This window comes from Anomaloglossus baeobatrachus, chromosome 12 (assembly GCF_048569485.1).
Source record: "Anomaloglossus baeobatrachus isolate aAnoBae1 chromosome 12, aAnoBae1.hap1, whole genome shotgun sequence".
NCBI lineage: Eukaryota > Metazoa > Chordata > Amphibia > Anura > Aromobatidae > Anomaloglossus > Anomaloglossus baeobatrachus.
Window position 1 is genome coordinate 131,368,650 of NC_134364.1, and position 23,797 is coordinate 131,392,446.

The window sequence follows — 23,797 nt, forward strand, 5'->3', positions numbered from 1 at the left end:
TGGCGTGGTATGGTCTTCAGTTCTGTAATGCTAGTTGCTGTCCTCGCCGCACCAATGTCCCTCACATGTTCTCGCACTCGGACTCTCAGTTCTCTTGATTTAAGATCTATGTAAATTTTTGGACAACTGCATCTTGCCCAATAGATCACGTTAGAACTGCTGCAAATATATATTCCCTAACTTGAAAAGTATGTGACCCATCATAGTTGGTAAAGTCCAAGCAGCGAGAGACATTGGTGCAGGAAAGATGACGACCGCATGGGAAGCACCCCTGGAACCGAGCCCCAGGACCCAATGGATTAGCAGCTCTTATCATAGTATCATAGTATCATAGTTTTTAAGGTTGAAGGAAGACTCTAAGTCCATCTAGTTCAACCCGTAGCCTAACATGTTGATCCAGAGGAAGGCAAAAAAAAACCCCAATGTGGCAAACAAGTTCCAATGGGGAAAAATTTCCTTCCTGACTCCACATCCGGCAATCAGACTAGTTCCCTGGATCAATACCCTGTCATAAAATCTAATATACATAACTGGTAATATTAAATTTTTCAAGAAAGGCGTCCAGGCTCTGCTTAAATGTTAGTAGTGAATCGCTCATTACAACATCATGCGGCAGAGAGTTCCATAGTCTCACTGCTCGTACAGTAAAGAATCCTCGTCTGTGATTATGATTAAACCTTCTTTCCTCAAGATGTAGCGGATGCCCCCGTGTTCCAGTCGCAGGCCTAGGTGTAAAAAGATCTTTGGAAAGGTCTCTGTACTGTCCCCTCATATATTTATACATTGTGATTAGATCCCCCCTAAGCCTTCGTTTTTCCAAACTAAATAACCCCAAGTTTAATAACCTGTCTTGGTATTGCAGCCCACCCATTCCTCTAATAATCTTGGTGGCTCTTCTCTGCACCCTCTCCAGTTCAGCTATGTCCTTCTTATATATCGGTGACCAGAATTGTACACAGTATATAAGTGCGGTCGCACTAGTGACTTGTACAGAGGTAGAACTATATTTTTTTCATGAACACTTATACCTCTTTTAATACATCCCATTATTTTATTAGCCCTGGCAGCAGCTGCCTGACACTGTCCACTAAAGTGAAGTTTACCATCCACCCATACACCCAAGTCTTTTTCTGTGTCTGTTTTACCCAGTGTTCTACAATTAAATACATAATTATAAATTCTATTTCCTCTACCCAAGTGCATGACCTTACATTTATCTACATTAAACTTCAATGGCCACTTCTCAGCCCAATCCTCCAATTTACATAAATCTCCCTGTAATATAAAATGATCCTCCTCTGTATTGATTACCCTGCAGAGTTTAGTATCATCTGCAAATATTGAAATTCTACTCCGCATGCCCCCAACAAGGTCATTTATAAATATGTTGAAAAGAAGCGGGCCCAATACTGACCCCTGTGGTACCCCACTATGAACTGAGACCCAGTCCGAGTACGTACCATTAATAACCACCCTTTGTTTCCTATCACTGAGCCAGTTTTTAACCCAGTTACACATATTTTCCCCTATCCCCATTATTCTCATTTTATGTACCAACCTTTTGTGTGGCACCGTATCAAAAGCTTTTGAAAAGTCCATATACACAACATCCACTGCATTTCCCTGGTCCAGGCTTGAACTTACCTCTTCATAGAAGCTGATCAAATTAGTTTGACAGGATCGATCCCTCATAAACCCATGTTGATACTCTGTCATAAGGTTATTTTTCTTGAGATACTCCAGTATAGCATCTCTCAAGAAACCCTCAAGGATTTTACCAACCGTAGAGGTTAAACTTACCGGCCTATAATTTCCCGGCTCAGTTTTTGTCCCCTTTTTGAATATTGGCACCACATTTGCTATGCGCCAGTCCTGCGGTACCGACCCTGTTATTAAGGAATCTGAGAAGATTAAAAATAATGGTCTATCTATCACAGAACTCAATTCCTGTAGTACTCTGGAGTGTATGCCATCCGGGCCCGGAGATTTGTCAACCTTAGTGATTTCGAGGCGGCGGCGTACTTCCTGCTGGGTTAAGCAGGTAATATTCAAGGGTGAATTTATGGTATCACTGGTCATGTCATCTGCCATGGCATTTTCTTGTATAAAAACCGTAGAAAAAAAGTCATTCAGCAGGTTGGCTTTACCCTCATCCCCTTCCACCATTTCACCAAGACTATTTTTAAGGGGGCCAACACTATCGCTTTTCAGTTTTTTACTCTTGGTGGTACATAATGGCTGGCAACCATATCTTTCAAGTTCTTACACCGTCTGGCTGTCATCAGTGGTGTGTCAGACAGATAACCCTTGAGAACAGGATCAGAGCAGAGGATAGGCCAATGTTTATTAAATATTTCCATCATTAGATGCCATTTTTCATTATAGGTGTCTATGAACCGAATACCTGGTTCGCCCTCCGGGGCTGGCACAGTGCCATGTAATAATTGGTCTCGTGGTGTAGACAGGGCTCTCTTATATGCCTTTTTTAGACACCTTTGGCCATAGCCCCTCTCTCTGAACCTGTTTCTCAGATCATCTGCCTGATGCTTAAATTTGGTTTCTGAAGAGCAGATCTGTTTCGCCCTGAGGTACTGACCAACTGGGATGGCACGGACAGTGGAGTGGGTATGTGCAGATGTAGCGTGTAAAAAATGAGTTTACAGAAGTCTTTCTATGAAATATATCAGTTCGCAACATATGTCTCTGGTCAAGATCAATTTTAATATCCAGAAAATCCACTCCACTGTCACTCGAATCATAGGTAAGTTTGATATTATTCTGATTCTGATTGAGCTGGCCCATGAAGTCCTCTAATTGTAAGGATGTCCTTTGCCAGATGACCAACAGGTCATCTATGTACCTGACCCACAACTGTACTTTAGCTACGGCCTGTATGCACCGTCACAAAACAAACCCCATTCCCAGTAACCCAGGAAGAGGTTTGCATACGAAGGTGCACAGGCCGCGCCCATCGCGGTTCCCCGCTTTTGTAGATAGAAATTGTCTTTAAATACAAAAAAAATGTGGGTCAGGACATATTCAAGAAGTTCAAGGACCAGCTCACAGATACGTCCATCCCAGTTACTCCCGATCAGGAAAAAACAGGCTGCTCTCAGGCCATCTTCATGTCTGATACAAGTGTTCAAGGACTCAATGTCTGCTACAACCAAGAGGGTGCCAGTGTCCATGTGGATCCCATCAATACTGTTCAAAACCTCGGTGGTGTCTTTGACATAAGACAGTAATGTTTCCACCAAGGGTTTAAGATAGTGGTCTGTGAATCTGCAAACATGATTACACAGACCATCCAGCCCTGAAACTATGGGGCGACCTAGGGGATTGACGGGATCCTTGTGGCCTTTGGGCAAAAGGTATAGGGTCGGTATCTTGGGGTACTTAACATGAAGACCATGAAAGACTTGTTTAGTAATGATACCCTGGTCCAAGGCATCATTTAGTATAAGGTAAAGTTGCGCAGAGAATGATACCAGAGGACTACCACACAATTTTTCATATGTATCTCTTTCCCTTAATTGACGGTGAGCCTCCCTTTCGTACTTATCTATTGGCCATACCACAACATTTCCCCCCTTATCCGCTGCCTTGAAGACGACATCATTCATTTGCCTAAGTTCATGTAATGCCACTCTCTGTGTCACTGAGAGATTGTCACAATTTCTGCGTGTGGAGACCCTCCTCAAGTCCGCTGTTACGAGCATGGTAAAGATCTCCACCACTGCGCATAGGGACAGAGAGGGAAACGTCGTGGATCTGGACATAGTGTTTTTGGGAAACCTACCTTGAGGTTGAGAGCTTTGTTCATCAAGGAGTTCTTCCAAAACCTGGATTGCCCTCTGCTCAACCACGTCCTCAGGGACACCTGCTGATTGCGGATTATGTAATTTTTTTAGGATCAGCTTGCGTGAAAACAGATGGACGTCTTTCAAAGCTGAAAAATAATTAATGTTATTAGTTGGTGAAAATGTCAAACCTTTGCTTAAGACCTCCACCTATTCTCCCGTAAGGAGATGTCCTGACAAATTGATTACCTTAACATCATTTGTGTTGTGAGTATCCTTATTAGAGTACATATCTCTCTTTTTGGGTGGACGGAGTCTATTATTCCATTGGGAATAGATTTCGATTCTGTCCGTGTCCATCTGATGTATTCTCCTCCTCAGAAGTATTGGACATCACTGATCCTGATCTAGATCTTGAGTTGGAGGACGTACGTGATTAGGGATGGGTTCGTTCTGGCATGGTCCACCATCTATATACTTTGTTATCCTGCCTATCCCTGATATCCCTCTGTAAGTTTTGGAGCTTCCTGTCCTGGAGTTCTTTGACCCTGGATTCCAACCCCGTATCAAAATCCTCCTTGAGTTTTTTGAGTGTAGGGTTAGGTAAGTTTTTCTCAAGATTAGCTTGTAATTCTTGAATCTCCTTCTCAAGATCAGCAAGGGTATTTTTATTTGAACCAATCAACAGGTCTAAAAAACATTTTGAACATGTGTTTGCCGAATCCTCCCATCTATTTTGGAATGTTTCATCATCAGCTTGGTGGGATGGAAACACCTGGACCCTCAGTCCCCTTGGGATCAGGCCCATCTCCAGATAACGCTCCATAAAAGGCTTATTCCACCTCAATTTTGACCGGTTTCTCATCAAATTTTTCATTTTGTTTATAGATTCCTGCATATCAGTGCCTTCAGTAGTAAAAATACCATTGGGGTCACCCCTTAAGACCTCATTAATCCTACTAAGCCATAAATCATCATGTGCTTTAAAATCCATGCTACTCCAGAAATGAGCTGGAATAGTACCGAGAACAATGGGTGACACAAACATTTCCATACAATTCATGCAAATGAGTATATTAGAACATAATGGACCACTCCAATTAAATGAGATTAACAACAAGAGAAGAAACTTGGCGTTCACAGGTCAAATATTTATGTAAAATAGATTCTTTATTTAGACTCACAATATCAAAATTACATCTAGAAAAAGTACAAAATTATTTGACATTAATTTAAATGTCATAGGACAGGGCAATGAGAGGGGATGTTTGGTGCCCCCCCACATGGGGGGATATGGCTACATGCAAAAAAAAAGGGGGGTTGATTTAGAGATTAACTGCATATGGGTAAAGACATTTCATGAAGCGCAAGTGCCGTGAAAATTAGTACAGTCACAATGGACTAAAAAAAACGCAGGTATTGTTTGCTTACCCATTAAATCAGTAGTACACCCCTAGGTTAGCGCGCCCACCACAGAAACAAGAAAACACCCTCCAAACGCGCGTTTTCGCATTGGTGTATCACCACTTCATCAGGGAAGGTTTGTGAAAGGTAGGAGGAGCTAGAGACAGAGTACCTCCCCCTCCCATCTAGATAGAAAATGACTGATGCTTCCGATAAGATTCTATGTAGATAGGAGGAGCTAGAGGCAGAGCTCCTCCCCCTCCCATCTAGATAGATAACTGATGCTTCCGATAAGATTCTATGTAGATGAAAGGTAGGAGGAGCTAGAAGCAGAGCTCCTCCCCCTCCCATCTAGATAGGAAATGACTGATGCTTCCAATAAGATTCTATGTAGATGAGAGGTAGGAGGAGCTAGGAGCAGAGCTCCTCCCCCTCTAACCTAGATAGGAGAAGACTGTTTCTTCCGATAAGATTCCTTCTTTGTCAGTAATGAAAAGGTCTGTATTCACTGAAGACATTTATAGCAGCACTGCAGCATGGTGCTGAAGGTCTCCTGCCCCCGTCTTATACTTACCCTTCGGCACATTCATCCTTTTTCGGCACCATTTCAATTCCACTGCGCCATCTTGTGCTCGTAACTTCTGACTGGTCGGAAATCAGAAATTACTTCACAAGCGCACAACACGAGATGAAGACGATAGTAGGTGAGTATAAGACCGGGGGCAGGGGACTTACATTTACAGCACCACTCCAGCGGTGAAATAAAAAAACAAAACCCGCTGGTGTGGTGCTTTGAAAAGGTTGTCACATGGACAAAGTACATTTTAATCAATAGATATTGGAATAAAATTAAATTCCGTAAGTGCATGTGTTAAAATAAAAGTTCCTTTGCTGAGATGACATTGGATGATCAAACAGATATTACTACCTATAAGGGTTTGTATAAACCGGAGAGACGCACTATAGACTACTACTAGCAGTACTACTTCTTATAATGGGCCCTGCTGTGTACTGTGTAATGGCTGTGTATCAACACAACATGGTCAACCTTAGTACAAGGACACTCCCATTACTAATTACAGCTCAACATGAGAAAATGATGTATATATTCTTTCAAAAAGGAGTACAAGAGTCTATTTAGGATAAAAAAAAAAAAAAATTATTATATTTTATTGCATCAACCCAAACCAACCAATTCCCCACACAAAATAAAAGAGATAAATGCAGAAAAATTGTATTCTAGACAGGACCAGCAGCATAACATATATTGCACGTAATAATGTCCAGAATGAACATGTAAAGTGACCAGTGCCTCTATGCAAAAAGAGCTATATTTTATTAGCAAAAGACTATGTCATCAATACTTTTTTTTTTATAATTCTTTATTTTGAAAGCCAAACTCATAACAGTACAGGGTATCTCCTGTTCCACACAGGACAGCAAATAATCATAATGGCAAGTATTAACATTAACAAAGACATGCATAGTATCTGTCTTCGCCCAGACACCACCCTTGGCCCCGTACCTGCTCGAGTCTGACCCAATTTAAAGATTTTATAAGCCAACCAAACCAAAAGAAGAGAGAATACACAGCTGAAAGAAGATAGCAGAGCCAGTAAAAAGCTTGAAGCGAGAAAAAGAGAGAAGGGAAAAAAAAAAAAGGGAGGGGGTGAGAAGAAGAAGGGGTTGCGGAGGGGGAAGGAAGGAGGGGAAGGGGGACTGGAATGGGGGGGGTGGTGTTTCTCCGAGGACTCACAACCGCCGCGGGGCGGAAAGCAGTCTAGTGTAATCCGCCGAGTAGGTGAACTCTAACCAAGGGAACCAAGTCCTATGGAACTCGTCCTGGCGGTCATTGATAGAGGATGTCAGGTCCTCCATGTACATGAGATCGGTCACTTTAGAGACCCTCTGTGTCAGAGTGGGGGGGGTAGTGGACTTCCAGCCAAGCAGAATACAAGACCTGGCAGCCATGACCAGAAATCTCAGCAAGGAACGCTTGTACTTAGGGGCCGGAAGTTCCGATAGCTGTAAAAGAAACAACTCCGGGCCCAATGTAACATTCGTGCCGATCACCAGTCTAATGACATCCCCCACCTCCGACCAGAACCGCTGTAGAGAAGGGCAGGACCAGAAGATATGCACATAGTCTCCCTCACCTGAGCCACATCTCCAACAGCTGGGGTCAGCGGAGGGGAACATCCTATGAAGTCTAGTCGGTACTCTGTACCATCTCGTCAGTAATTTGAAATTGGCCTCCAGCTGTCTGGAACTGATTGAAGTTTTATGCGCCAGCATTAAAATGTTCTTTCTTTGCGAGTCAGATAGCGCGATCCCTAGGTCCCTTTCCCACTGCAGTAAGTAGGCCGGGGGGGCATGTTCCCAGCATCCAATATCAAGTCGTACGTCAGGGAGAGTGAGTGCCGGACGGCCCCCTCCCCCAGACACAACTTCTCAAATCTCGTAAGCGGCCCGGCGTACCGAGTGAAGCAGGGAAGGGAACACATGAAGTGCCTTAACTGCATAGCCCTCCATCTCCCCAACAGATCAGAAGGCAGGAGGCCACTAATAGCTGACAGAGAAGGCCAACCTCCCTCTCCCCCCAAGTGACAGGCTCTGAATCTCCCCTCCAGAACCCAGTTCCGAAAGACAGGGTCCGAGAGGCCAAGACGGAAGTCCGGATCGCCTATTATGGGTGACATGGGGGAAGGCACCGGCAAGAGGAGGCGACGGACCTCACCTCTCGAGCAACATTCCAAAGTAGTGCCAATAGTTGGATGAGATCTCAGAGAGGGCGGGGGCAAACTCGAGAGCCAAGGAGCGGCTGGAAGAGGGATGTCCGAGAAGCTCTGTTCTAGGGCGACCCACGGCTTTAGCCTAGCATGTCGACACCAATCCAAGACCCTGACCATGTGTGTAGCCCAATAATACTTTTTCATGTCTGGCGTCCCCAGGCCACCCCTGCTCTTGGGTCTGCACAAAAGAGAGCGGGAAAGTCTCGCCGGCTTATTCGCCCAGATGAATCTGGTGTGTAATGAAGCCAGTTCCATGAAGAAGGAGCTCGGAATCTTGATCGGCAGGGACTGAAAAAGGTATAGGAGACGTGGCAATATGTTCATCTTCAATATTGCACATCTCCCAAACCAAGTGAAGAGGCCCCTACCCCAATTTGCGCAGTCTGTTCTAATGGACTGCAGGAGGGGGAGATAGTTCAGCTTGTATAATTGACTGTTGTCCGCGGCCAGCTGGACCCCTAGGTACTTCAAAGATTGACAAGCCCACCTAAACCCGAACGCAGATTGCAACGAGATAACCTGCTCCTGGGGAAGCGATACGTTCAGAGCCTCCGATTTTGACATGTTGATTTTGAAATTAGAAAGGAGGGAGTATGTTTCTAGTTCTCTCAGAAGATTGGGGAGGGAGACCCGGGGGTTAGTTAGAAAGAAAAGTAAGTCATCAGCGTACGCCGCGATTTTGTAGGTGGAATCAGCGGCTTTGGGGCCAGAGATGTTAATGTTACTTCTAATTCGACTAAGCAAAGGTTCCAAAGTCAGAATGAAGATCAAGGGCGAGAGAGGGCAGCCCTGCCTGGTACCATTAAGAATGGGGAAACTATCTGAGAAAAGACCGTTCACCCTAACCGCGGCCGAGGGATTACTGTACAATGAGCATATCCATTGGAGCATCATCTTCCCCAGTCCCACCGCCCGCAGAACCTCTTCCATAAATACCCATTTGACTCTGTCGAACGCTTTTTCTGCGTCGGTCGACAGGAGCATCAAAGGTAACCCTTCAGATTTAGCCTTGTGTATTAAGTTCAACGCCTTAGTGGTGTTGTCTCTCGCTTCCCTTCCCATCATGAACCCAGCTTGGTCAGGGTGAACGATCTCCCCCAGCAGAGGAGAGAGTCTGTCTGAGAGAATTTTGGTGAAGAGCTTCAAATCTGTGTTAAGAAGGGAGATGGGTCGGTAGCTGGAACAGGCAGTAGGGTCTTTGCCCTCTTTGGGGATAACTACTATGTTAGCAGCCAGAGAGTCCCTCGGCAAGGGAGCCTTTCCGGAAAGTGAGATATTATTAAAGGCTGAGAGAAATGGGGAGATCAGTAAGGAGTTCATCTTTTTGTAATATAGCAAGGGGAACCCATCTGGGCCGGGGGCCTTACCCGAGGGGGAGTTTTTAATCGCTGCCCAGTACTCCTCCTCCGAGAGGTCTTTCCAAGGCGGCCGCGTCCTCTGGTTTGAGATGTTTCAAGCCCGAATCCGAGATATACTTCTGAATCCGTTGACGCAATTCCGTCCTGGCCCTCTCGGACCGTCCCTCATCTATTGAGTAGAGGGAGGAGTAGAAATCTTTAAAAGCGGAGGCGATATCCTTCGGTAAGGTGGCCCACTTATCCCCTGAGGTTTGTACTCTGGGGACATAGCCCCTCGCTCGTTGTGCCCGCAAGGCTCTAGCCAGGGTCCTGCCACTTTTATTGCCAAATTCGTAAAAGTGTCTCCTACACTTAGCCAGTGCTCCCTTAGCCTTATGATATAATAAAGACCGCAGTTCCTCCTTCTTCCTAGCCAGGTTGGCCCCCACTTCCCCGTCCAAAGACCCCTTATGTGCCGCTTCCAACTCTCTTATGTCTGCCAGGAGAGATGTAGCCGCTGCCTCCCATTCCCTTTTCAACCGGGCCCCATGTTTGATGAACAGTCCCCTCACTACGCATTTATGAGCTTCCCACACAATGTTGGGAGACATCTCCTCCCCCTCATTCTGGTCAAAGTATTCAGTCGCAGCCTCCCTCACTTCCTGCATTGTCACAGGATCATTAAGTAGTGAGGTGTTCAGGATCCACTGACCCTTCCTCTCGATGGGGCCGCCGAGAGACAGAGTGATAGTAATCAGGGCGTGATCAGAGAATGATATGCACTCGATCGAAGCATCCACCAGAGAATGTAAGTCCCCATGCTTGAGGAAGAAGAGGTCCAACCTGGAGTAACAGTTATGGACAGCAGAATAAAAGGAGAAGTCTTTGTCTGATGGATGCATCAACCGCCAGGTGTCCACCAGTTGGTGGTCATGTAGTCCCCGTCTCATCCGCCGCAACGTCGAGTGTGGCAGGCTGGACACCCCTTTTGAACTGTCTCTCGCCGGCTCCAACGCAACATTAAAGTCCCCCCCGAGAACCAAAGTGCCCTCAGCGAATTCCTCTATCTGCTCAAGGTATCGCAGCAAGGTGGGGCATTGACCCGCATTAGGTAGGTAGACTGCCGCAAATGTGAATGTCTCAGTTGCGATACGACCCTTGAGCATCAGAAGCCTTCTCTGATCGTCTGACCGAGAATCTAACAATTCCCAAGGGAGCATGCTAGATAGTATGATGCTCGTGCCCCGAGATCTGGAATCAGGAGAGGGTGAGTGATGCACTATGGAGTACCTTCTGTCCGAAAGTTTATAGGGTTTGGCTTCACAGTAGTGTGTTTCCTGGAGGAAAGCGACCTGTACTCGATTTTTCCACAGTAAGTTCAACAGGATAGACTGCTTCTCCGGACTATGCAGGCCCTTAACATTTAGGGAGCCCACCCGTAATGTAGCCTGCCTCTGCCCCGCCATTCTCAGTCACGAAACCCCAGAGAAACAATCAGGGGGTGGGAGAGAAGAGGCGAGATTGGGGGGAAGGGGGGGGGGGGGTCGGAGGGTAAGGGAAGAGGGGAAAAGGAATGCTAAGGAAAGAGGAAGAAGTAGGGAACCTTTAAAAGGAGAAGGTGAGAGAAAAAAAAAAAAGGATCAGAAAAGAGCGCAAGAAAGTGGAATAGCAGCAAGGCTGCTGCACGCAGTACCGGGAACCAGCCCACGGACTGCTCAAGAAAATATAGGGACAAGAACTGACACGCGACCAGAGCGCTGGCCCGCGCCCCGCGTATTGGTACTAAGTGACCCCATGCCCCACCAACCAGGGAGGGTCATCCAACTATCCTCCCCCAAACCCCCCCACCCAGAATGACCAAAATAATAGGGAACATCCCCCCCACCCACCCCCACCCCCCCAAGACATTTTCATGAAAATGAAATTTTTCATTTAGTTAAGGCAATACGCTGAGTTCATGTGTATGAGTCAATAACAAACTGTAACCGAACCACCTGGTTTCAAGATTGGGACACTTGCATTGGGGACGAGGAGGTATGGGCGACTCCCCCATCTCCCGTCTCCTCAGCTCCGACTCACCCCACCAACACCTCCTCCGTCCGGTGCTCGTCTCCAACCCTTTAAGTCCCGCTGTGTGCCCTGCTCCTCAAGTCTCCTCTCCCTGGGTGTGGTGGGCCGCACTCCTCCTCCTCCGCCGCCCCACTGGTGCCTGGGGTTCCCACTCCAGCCAATCGGCTTCTACATGGGGTCGTGTTAGAAGTCGGGTTAGCGAAACGTACGTCGGGGAATAGGACGGCAGTAACTGGATACTTTTCCACCCAGGTAAATACTATGATCCTTTGCCTTGATTGTGGCATTATCATTATTGTATGTTATATTGTAGGGCATATTTTCCGCCTTTATACATAGGAGTTTTCCTGGGGATATATGTTGAGGCCAGCGCAGCTTCATCTGTTGACCAGGTGATTTCAACACTGCAGTCAGGGATGTTACACTAACCGGGTGGTAGCACGTAATCCCTTGAATACATCCGGAAGTGGCAGGTTGACAGTCGTCATGTGAGGATTTATATTCATGCAGTGCTTGAGCAATTGGTTATTGGGATATGTGCAATGAATATGCACATGGACACTTTATTTAAAGTATTGATGACATAGTCTTTTGCTAATAAAATATAGCTCTTTTTGCATAGAGGCACTGGTCACTTTACATGTTCATTCTGGACATTATTACGTGCAATATATGTTATGCTGCTGGTCCTGTCTAGAATACATTTTTTCTGCATTTATCTCTTTTATTTTGTGTAGGGAATTGGTTGGTTTGGGTTGATGCAATAAAAAATAATAAATTAAAACATTTTTTGATCCTAAATAGACTCTTGTACTCCTTTTTGAAAGAATGTATACATCATTTTTTCATGTTGAGCTGTGTAATGGCTGTGTCTGACCGTACAGGGACATGGTCAGAAAATGCCACAGCTCCTGGTCAGTGGAGGAAGCATAAGAGAGTGATGATTCACTTATAGCTCCGCTCTCTGCAGATCCATTGTGTCCTATGTGGTTTCTTGTTGTCTGTATTCTCCAGGTTCAGGCTCGGTCAGAGGGGCCTATTCGGTTGTGCCTCGTTCCGGGTGATCACTCTGCATTATCTTGGAGCTGTGTCACCCGGAACGCCGCCAGTAATAGTTTCTGCAGTGTATGCTTCTGGTTTTCATGAGTTGTTCTGATCTTGTCCTGTTATCTTGCGTCCCATCCCCTGACCTCTGTCCCTCCCGTATTGTCTGTACTCCCTGTCTCCCTGACCCTCAACCTGTTTTGTGACCCTGGCCCCCGCTCTCTCCTCTGTACCTTTGTGTCCTCAGCTTGTTCTCTGACCACGACTTAGCTCTCCTTCTGTACCTGACACTACTTCCTGGCTTACCGACCACCGGCTTGCATGTGACGTTGGCTTCTCTTGTTCCCCTGTACTGACGTGACCTCCCGGCTTCTGACACTCGGTTTGATCGACTACTCTGCAAGACCGTCCCTGTCTTAGTACTAGTGACACCTAGCGGGCAAGAGTCTCACTACACCTAGGATCTCTACACCATGCCAGTGTACCTGCGCCCTCTGGTGGTGAGCATCACAGAGGGTATACAGACAGGACAGCACAGGATAACAGCAGCTGTTTTCTGTGAGGTAATACATTTCCCTGTTTGTTTAAAAACAATGTTTTACGTCACAGGAAGAATCAGATGCAATTCCATGCTTTCCATGCTGTCCTGTCTGTATACTCTGTGCTTCCTCCCCTTGCCAGAGCTGTGGTATGTGCCAGCCATGCCTCTGCATGGTCAGACACAGCCATTACACAGTACAGAGTATAGAAATATAGAAAAGGTTTGGGCTGTTGGAAAAAGGGGAGGAAAAAACAAAAACGGAAAAACACTTTCTAGCTGCCTGCCCTTGTCTGATATGAAGTGCTGCTCTGGAGAGGAGAGGTACCGTTCCGGGAATAGGATGTGGTTTCCAGGTTTTTTTAAGAACTTTTATAGTTGCTTTCTGCCGGCTTTGATAGTGATCAATAAAGGAGGAGATTGGATCTTCTGATCGCTTTGTTTTTTTGGTACAGGAATTTTCAGTCCGGAGACCTCCACTAGCGGAAGAGCAAATACAAACCGCAACCGCGGCCGTACAAAAACCAGTGGAAACGGAGCAAAGGGGAGGAAATCTCGAAGCCGAAAGTCCACAGCTGGCAGTGCAGCAGCGATGGCGGGAGCGATGGCCGGTGCCGCCGCAGCGTTTGCAGCATATGGATACAATGTATCAAAAGGTGATAATGAGTCACATCTGAAAGAGTAACGATCACCAGATTGCAGATGTAATTTTTGCTTTTATGTTATCAGTCAACTTTTTAAATATTGGGGTAATGTCTACATGCAGGGTGTGCAAAGCGCTGACTTTCCGATAAAAGTCGCCTTCTGGCTGCCGGCCCAGAGGTTGCCGGTATGGCTAGCAGATCGCTGGCACCTGAACAGTGAGATATCACAAGACCTCGCGGCTTTGGGAAGAGATCATGGTCTGTGCATGGGAATGACGGCAAATCGTTGCGCTACTGTGAGGCCTTGGTTTGATTCAGTAATGTAGACGTTGCTGCATCAATCTTATAACCTCTAAATAACGTGATCTCATCGAGCGCTCACCTTACAACACTCAGGCTTTTGGTGAGGGTGAGTGACGCACAAATAGCTACAGCTATGACACAGGAGTTTTCCGAAACTGGAAACGCCATTTTATAAAGAACACTATGGCTATACACTAGTCTGACGTCACCGCCTCATTCTCCCCGTCCTTTGCACTGAGTAATGTGATCTCCATGAGGTCACCATTCTTAGAACAATGTGTTAAAGAATGACGAGGCGTGAACATGTGCCCTACAACAATTCCCAGAGCGGAGAGAGCCCGAAGGTGCCACCCAGAAGATGGCGTGCCACCCAGAAGATGCTGTGCCACCCAGAAGATGCTGTGCCACCCAGAAGATGCTGTGCCACCCAGAAGATGGCGTGCCACCCAGAAGATGCTGTGCCACCCAGAAGATGGCGTGCCACCCAGAAGATGCTGTGCCACCCAGAAGATGGCGTGCCACCCAGAAGATGGCGTGCCACCCAGAAGATGCTGTGCCACCCAGAAGATGCTGTGCCACCCAGAAGATGCCGTGCCACCCAGAAGATGCTGTGCCACCCAGAAGATGCCGTGCCACCCAGAAGATGCCGTGCCACCCAGAAGATGCTGTGCCACCCAGAAGATGCCGTGCCACCCAGAAGATGCCGTGCCACCCAGAAGATGTTGTGCCACCCAGAAGATGCTGTGGCACCCAGAAGATGCCGTTCCACCCAGAAGATGCCGTGCCACCCAGAAGATGCCGTGCCACCCAGAAGATGCCGTGCCACCCAGAAGATGCCGTGCCACCCAGAAGATGTTGTGCCACCCAGAAGATGCCGTTCCACCCAGAAGATGCCGTTCCACCCAGAAGATGCTGTGCCACCCAGAACATGGCATGCCACCCAGAACATGGCATGCCACCCAGAAGGTGCTGTGCCACCCAGAAGGTGCTGTGCCACCCAGAAGATGCTGTGCCACCTAGAAGATGCTGTGCCACCCAGAAGGTGCTGTGCCACCCAGAAGATGCTGTGCCACCCAGAAGATGCTGTGCCACCCAGAAGATGGCGTGCCACCCAGAAGGTGCTGTGCCACCCAGAAGATGCTGTGCCACCCAGAAGGTGCTGTGCCACCCAGAAGATGACGTGCCACCCAGATGGCGTTCCACCCAGAAGGTGCTGTGCCACCCAGAAGATGGCGTGCCACCCAGATGCTGTGCCACCCAGAAGATTCTGTGCCACCCAGAAGATGCCGTGCCTCCCAGAAGATGCCGTGCCTCCCAGAAGATGGTGGTGCGCATATGAAGTGATACAAAAATAAGGTACTTAGATTGATACTGGCCGCCACATTTTACAAAGACTGCCTTTTTTGCCCCAGTCTTAATGAACTTTGCACTGGAGTGAGATGCTCCAAATTAATGGATTTATCACCTCTCATAACTTGCCTGCGCCTCCAGAAATGTCACCACAGACGGGCTGGTATGTATTTCTGGCGCCATTTACGGCACTTTTGTTGTGCAAATTGTGGTGAATTTGAAGGAGTTGGACCGGACTGGTGGAAAGTTCCTTGAAAAGTCAAGTTGAGCTGTGCAGAAATATAGTGACATTCCAAGGAGTTTTATACCGAGAACTGGTGAAAGCTTCTTGATGAAAAAAGGCCACTGCTATACACTACTCACAAAAAACGTTAGGGATATTTGGCTTTCTGGTGAAACTTCAGGATGATCCTAAAATGCCCTCTGACCTTGTCAGGTGTACCTAATGTGACCTTCTCTGACCTTCTGGATGCTCATGTCCAACTGTTCAATGTTTCAGGACTTTTTGCACAACTTGCTGCTCTCTAACAAGGAGCTTAATGGCAAAATTCACAACATGATCCATGAATCGCCCAATAAATTTCGTGGCTCAATTAGAATGGGTAATTAAACCGTCCTCCTCATCAGGCTGTTCACATTGTGACATCATGAGACCAAGATGACTGTGACGGGGTCCTTCTCCCATATCACACAATCAACAGAGCGAGAGATGAGTGAGCAATCCAAAGCATATTTATTCCATGCAATCCAGAATGTCTATCAAATAATCCGCCACACAGAGGGTAAAATATTCCAGTAAAGGCATAAATGTCCTGGGGATAAGTCACAATCCTCCAGCAGTCCTTTACCATGGAAATCGGGATTTCTCACAGTCTCTCTGGGGAGTCACCTTCAGCCCAGAGGATCAATCTTCATCCTTCTCTCTTCAACTTCTGAAACAGACTGCCTCATCTCCCCAACTAAGCAAAGAAGTTGGGTGGATCCCAGGCCCCCTTCCCCCAGACTTAGGGACAGGAACACTACAGGGGGTGATTACCTACAGACAATACAATGTACACACAAGCAATACAAATAACAGACAGTGAACCAAGCGTAAAATACGAACCTACACAGCATGATACACAGTACACCATATCCCACCATCACAATGACACCTAACAATTGATCTGGAGTACCTTGTCATTACGAGGCTTCAAGCAGGATGTTCTCAGACGGAAGTGGCCACTGAGCTTAGAGTTTCACAAGCAGGTTGTACAGAGATACAGAGAGATTGGAAGAGTCACAGAAAGGCAGAGAAGTGGACGTCTTCTGGCTATATCCTACACTGACGACCGCTTCATTGTGAAAAATGCCCGTCAGAACCGAACGATGTATGCCGCATAACTCTAGGCACATTTAAAAAAGGTGAGAGGCACCCAAGTATCACGTTAGACCAATCGAAATCATTTATATCAGTACGGTCTGTGTACTAGATAACCTAACCATACTACACGGCACAGATGTCATCATTTTGCTGGATGAGGGACCAGTGGACCTCAGAGCTGGTCACTGAAGAAAGTTAGCAGAAATGATGGCCGCCAACGATGTTGGAGACATCATGGAGAGCGCTATGTATCAGCCACTGATGTCACCAGACGATGTTGGGGAGGACCGGGACCGAAGTAACAAACCCCACAAATAACGCAGACAGGGGAGAACCAAAGCACATGCACATGGCAATCAGACACAGGGGAGAGAAAACACATACACAAGAAGAAATAAGATATGGGGAGAAAATAAACTGACAACAGAGATATTTCCACAACACACCAGATATCATACAACTGATCACCAGAATCACACACTAAAGACCGGAAGCGCTGAAGAAACGCTGAAGCTATAATCGGTGATGAGGAGCCAGATACATCTCATCTCCTTATAAAGGGTGGAGGTGGCTGTAAGTGGTCATATCAACCTGAGTTCCTACAGCAGTTCACGAGCCAGCGGGAAATAACCCCTGCTGGAGTGATGAGCAGTGAACAAGAAACAGCCGACGCCCAGCACTGGCTGAACAACTAAGAGACACTAGATTGCCTAACAGACTCTGCAGTGTGAACAGAGTCTGACGCTGCCATGACACCTAACAAGTGCAGAGCAGAACACCACATGACACATCATTAAGGAATGGCTGCTGGGGAGACTTGGGAACCTCAAATAGAGCGGCCTGCAGTTTCTCTAGACCTGAATCCCATAGAAAACCTATGGAATCAGCTGAGGCGCCGTGTAGAGGTCAAACCTCTGTACCCCAGAACCTGAATGACCTTAAGGCCTCCCTTCAGAAGAGTGAGATGCCGACCTCTGCAGACAATAACTCCAGTTTGAATGGCATGAGACAACATTGTCAGCTGTATTTGATGCTCAAGGCCACATGGCAAGTTATTGAGACATTGACATTTTTGGGGTATACCCACCACTGGTGTTGACTTTTGTCTCAATATATTGTTTGAGATGAGGAAATCACTTATGCACGCTTCTACTAAAATGCCCGACTGTCATGATAAAATATTGCTGTACTGTAGCTACCGCGGGAATTAGTGAGCTCTCCATCAATGGAAATCTTCAAGAGGAAGCTGGATAAACATATACTGTGGCTGGGATGAATTAGGAAAACCTGCACTCGCAGGGGGTTGGACCCGATGGCCCTTGAGGTCCCTTCCAACTCTACCATGCTACGATTCTAACCTTTTATGTTCTCCATAAATTTCACCCAAAAGCCAAATATGCCTGACTTTTGAGTAGTGTATGTGCGTGTGTATGTTCATATATACAGCGGGTGAAATAAATATTGAACACGTCATCAGTTTTCCAAGTAATTGTGTTTCTAAAGGTGCTATTGCCATGAATTTCTCCCAAACATGCATGTGCTCAGCGTCCTATCCAAAGGTTATCTTTTCAAAGTAAATGTATCAGTGCTGCCAGCATTGCTGCAGAGGTTACAGGGGTGGGGGGTCCACCTGTCAGTGCTCAGACCATACCCCACACACTGCAGAGGTTACAGGGGTGGGGGGTCCGCCTGTCAGTGCTCAGACCATACCCCACACACTGCAGAGGTTACAGGGGTGGGGGGTCCGCCTGTCAGTGCTCAGACCATACACCACACACTGCAGAGATTACAGGGGTGGGGGGTCCGCCTGTCAGTGCTCAGACCATACACCACACACTGCAGAGGTTACAGGGGTGGGGGGTCCACCTGTCAGTGCTCAGACCATACCCCACACACTGCAGAGGTTACAGGGGTGGGGGGTCCGCAGTCAGTGCTCAGACTATAAGCTGCACACTGCAGAGGTTACAGGGGTGGGGGGGGGGTCCGCCTGTCAGTGCTCAGACCATACACCACACACTACAGAGGTTACAGGGGTGGGGGGTCCGCCTGTAAGTGCTCAGACCATACACCACACACTGCAGAGGTTACAGGGGTGGGGGGTCCGCCTGTCAGTACTCAGACCATACACCACACACTGCAGAGGTTACAGGGGTGGGGGGTCCGCCTGTCAGTGCTCAGACCATACACCACACACTGCAGAGATTACAGGGGTGGGGGGTCCGCCTGTCAGTTCTCAGACCATACACCACACACTGCAGAGGTTACAGGGGTGGGGGGTCCGCCTGTCAGTGCTCAGACCATACACCACACACTGCAGAGATTACAGGGGTGGGGGGTCCGACTGTCAGTGCTCAGACTATATACCACACACTGCAGAGATTACAGGGGTGGGGGGTCCGCCTGTCAGTGCTCAGACTATACCCCACACACTGCAGAGATTACAGGGGTGGGGGGTCCGACTGTCAGTGCTCAGACTATACACCACACACTGCAGAGATTACAGGGGTGGGGGGTCCGCCTGTCAGTGCTCAGACCATACACCACACACTGCAGAGGTTACAGGGGTGGGGGGTCCGCAGTCAGTGCTCAGACTATAAGCTGCACACTGCAGAGGTTACAGTGGTGGGGGGTCCGCCTGTCAGTGCTCAGACCATACACCACACACTGCAGAGGTTACAGGGGTGGGGGTCCGCCTGTCAGTTCTCAGACCATACACCACACACTGCAGAGATTACAGGGGTGGGGAGTCCGCCTGTCAGTTCTCAGACCATACACCACACACTGCAGAGATTACAGGGGTGGGGGGTCCGCAGTCAGTGCTGAGACCATACACCACACACTGCAGAGATTACAGGGGTGGGGGGTCCACCTGTCAGTGCTCAGACCATACACCACACACTGCAGAGATTACAGGGGTGGGGGTCCGCCTGTCAGTGCTCAGACCATACACCGCACACTGCAGAGGTTACAGGGGTGGGGGTCCACCTGTCAGTGCTCAGACTATAAGCTGCACACTGCAGAGGTTACAGTGGTGGGGGGTCCGCCTGTCAGTTCTCAGACCATACACCACACACTGCAGAGATTACAGGGGTGGGGGTCCGCCTGTCAGTGCTCAGACCATACACCGCACACTGCAGAGATTACAGGGGTGGGGGTCCGCCTGTCAGTGCTCAGACCATACACCGCACACTGCAGAGGTTACAGGGGTGGGGGTCCACCTGTCAGTGCTCAGACTATAAGCTGCACACTGCAGAGGTTACAGTGGTGGGGGGTCCGCCTGTCAGTTCTCAGACCATACACCACACACTGCAGAGATTACAGGGGTGGGGGGTCCGCCTGTCAGTGCTCAGACCATACACCACACACTGCAGAGATTACAGGGGTGGGGGGTCCGACTGTCAGTGCTCAGACTATACACCACACACTGCAGAGATTACAGGGGTGGGGGGTCCGCAGTCAGTGCTGAGACCATACACCACACACTGCAGAGATTACAGGGGTGGGGGGTCCACCTGTCAGTGCTCAGACCATACACCGCACACTGCAGAGGTTACAGGGGTGGGGGGTCCGCCTGTCAGTGCTCAGACCATACACCGCACACTGCAGAGGTTACAGGGGTGGGGGTCCGCCTGTCAGTGCTCAGACCATACACCACACACTGCAGAGATTACAGGGGTGGGGGGTCCGACTGTCAGTGCTCAGACTATACACCACACACTGCAGAGATTACAGGGGTGGGGGGTCCGCAGTCAGTGCTGAGACCATACACCACACACTGCAGAGATTACAGGGGTGGGGGGTCTGCCTGTCAGTGCTCAGACCATACACCGCACACTGCAGAGGTTACAGGGGTGGGGGTCCGCCTGTCAGTGCTCAGACCATACACCACACACTGCAGAGATTACAGGGGTGGGGGGTCCGCCTGTCAGTGCTCAGACCATACACCACACACTGCAGAGGTTACAGGGGTGGGGGGTCCGCCTGTCAGTGCTTAGACCATACACCACACACTGCAGAGGTTACAGGGGTGGGGGGTCCGCCTGTCAGTGCTTAGACCATACACCACACACTGCAGAGGTTACAGGGGTGGGGGGTCCGCCTAGCAGTGCTTGGACCATATGCCACACACTGGAGAGGTTACAGGGGTTGGGGGTCCGCCTGTCAGTGCTCAGACCATACACTGCAGAGGTTACAGGGGTGGGGGGTCCGCAGTCAGTGCTCAGACCATACACCACACACTGCAGAGGTTACAGGGGTGGGGGGTCCGCCTGTCAGTGCTCAGACCATACACCACACACTGCAGAGGTTACAGGGGTGGGGGTGCGCCTGTCAGTGCTCAGACCATACACCACACACTGCAGAGATTACAGGGGTGGGGGGTCCGCCTGTCAGTTCTCAGACCATACACCACACCTACAGAGATTACAGGGGTGGGGGGTCCGCCTGTCAGTACTCAGACCATACAGCACACACTGCAGAGGTTACAGGGGTGGGTGGTCCGCCTGTCAGTGCTCAGACCATACACTGCACACTGCAGAGATTACAGGGGTAAGGGGTCTGCCTGTCAGTGCTCAGACCATACACCACACACTGCAGAGATTACAGGGGTGGGGGGTCCGACTGTCAGTGCTCAGACTATACACCACACACTGCAGAGATTACAGGGGTGGGGGGTCCGCAGTCAGTGCTGAGACCATACACCACACACTGCAGAGATTACAGGGGTGGGGGGTCCGCCTGTCAGTGCTTAGACCATACACCACACACTGCAGAGGTTACAGGGGTGGGGAGTCCACCTGTCAGTGCTCAGACCATACCCCACACACTGCAGAGATTACAGGGGTGGGGGGTCCGCAGTCAGTGCTGAGACCATACACCACACACTGCAGAGATTACAGGGGTGGGGGGTCCGCCTGTCAGTGCTTAGACCATACACCACACACTGCAGAGGTTACAGGGGTGGGGAGTCCGCCTAGCAGTGCTTGGACCATATGCCACACACTGTAGAGGTTACAGGGGTTGGGGGTCCGCCTGTCAGTGCTCAGACTATACGCCACACACTGGAGAGGTTACAGGGGTGGGGAGTCAGCCTGTCAGTGCTCAGACCATACGCCACACACTGCATAAAATTGGTGTGTAAAGCCTCTTCTAAAGATGATGTTCAAGAAAGCCTGCAAACAGATGGCAGAAGACAAGCAGACTAAGTACATTGATCAGTGGTTCCATGTCCTGTGGTCTGATGACACAAAGATACATTTATTTTGTTCATATGGTGTCATGCCTGTGCGGCAGCAACCAGGTAAGTAGTAAAAAGACAAGTGTGTCCTGCCAACAGTCAGGCATGGTGGTGGAGTGTAATTGTTTGGGGCTGCATGAGTCCTGCCGGCTGTGGGGAGCTGCGGTTCATTGAGACAACCATGAATACCAACATGTACTGTGATTATACTGAAGCAGAACATGATCACCTCCCTTCATATTCCAACATGATAACGAACCCAAACATCTCCAAGAAGACCACTGCCTCGCTTAAGAAACTTGAGGGTAAGGGTGCTGGACCGGCCGAGCGTCTCCAGACCTAAACCCTATGGAGCATCTGTGGGGCCTCCTGAAATGGAAAATGGAGGAGACCAAGGTCCGTAAAATCTACCAGCTCCAGGATGTCGACATGGAGGATGAAAGAGGATCCAGCGACTCTTGTGAAGCTCTAGTGACCTCCAGGCCCAAGAGAGTTAGGAAAATAATGGTGGCCACACAAAATAGTCACAATTTGGCCAGTTTCACTTAGGGGTGTACTCACTTTTGTTGCTACCAATTTTTGCATTTACATTTTTTTATTTTTTTTCTTACTAATTGCTATTTTCATCTTTCTGTAGGTCACCAGCCGAACAGCACCCTTCAAGCACCGCCATTAAGAACTTATGGAGCCTCCGATTTTAGCCATTTAAATTCCTCCTCCCCAATTAACTCTCCCCTGAGCAAAGGAAGCAGTGCACCGAGCTCTTCCAAAATCAGTAACCCTAGTAGCAAAACACCGGATACATCATCGCGAAGACACGGCAAAACAACTGGAAACCCGGGGAGCTTGTAATCCGACGCCTCTACTCTGCAAGGTCTTATGCAACCAAAGATTTACAGACAAACATTGTCCTAAAAATGTGCGGCACAACTGCAATATTCACCCGTCTCCAAGATGTCTGCCATGTGATGTCTACATTAAACCGCTGATCCTATCCCTTAGAATCCCGCCACCGCAGATCAATCAAATATGTCTATAAATTTGTGTACATAAACGGATTTCTCCCACCGCGGGAACCGTATAACCCTCCTCTGGTCCATCATCCAAATGTATTACCGATCTGCAAAAATACCGGAGGATACCGAGAGAATGCTCTGCACAAAGCGGACAAGCCAACGCGCCAGAGAGAAAAGTCCTTGTGTTCTGTTTGGATGGTCCCGCAGCGAGGGTACCTGCTTCCCAATAAAGGGCCGGATCAGATGTACATAGCAGAGCGCTGCCTACTACCTCCTTTTTAACATATTCACTCCTTTTCAAAAGTGTAATGTAAACTGAAGAGAATCTGTAGATCACTCGAATCAAGACCACCTCGCCACAAGAAGGGCTCGCAAAAAAGAGAAGGGGGGCAACAGATGACCCCTGTGATGATTTGCACTCTTACATTTTTGGTCAGTTTTGCAGCATAATCACTTGTGTGTAAATACATAGAATAGCAGGAAACCGATGCAAAGTTATTTTTCTTCTCTTCTTTACAACGTGTTGTCTATTTTTATATCCAGATTTGTATATATGTATACATTTGTTTTACTAACTGAAGATAAAATAATAAATTGAGTAATTTTAGCTACTTTGGGAATTTCGTGATTTTTCTGTTATAGATGATATACTGAGTTTTCACTGGTAGCGGCTGATTGTCAGGGCTTCTGTCAATCAGGCACATTTGATTTTGGACGGCCAACCGCTTTGTTCTGCCGGATTTCCAGCAGAGATGTCTGTCTGCGGCTTTTTCATAGAAAACACAGCAGCACTTAGCAAACCAAGCCTTCTGTCACGCTACCCACCGGGTAAAGTTACTGCGGCAAGCTAGAAGCGGACCCACTGGACCACAGGGGAACCCCGGGTGTACCTCTCCGTGG

The 23,797-nt window shown here is 48.3% G+C and overlaps 1 protein-coding gene across 1 annotated transcript in view; it reads left to right on the plus strand.

The window, feature by feature from the left end:
* The window catches only part of INO80 (INO80 complex ATPase subunit), a 322,016-nt gene extending 298,526 nt beyond the window's left edge, over window positions 1-23,490 (plus strand). The window contains exons 35-36 of the mRNA XM_075331242.1: window positions 13,441-13,641; window positions 22,519-23,490. Coding sequence (XP_075187357.1) covers window positions 13,441-13,641; window positions 22,519-22,733 — 416 coding nt within the window. The 3' untranslated portion in view covers window positions 22,734-23,490. The remainder of the gene's footprint in view (window positions 1-13,440; window positions 13,642-22,518) is intronic.
* Window positions 23,491-23,797: the final 307 nt, after the last annotated feature.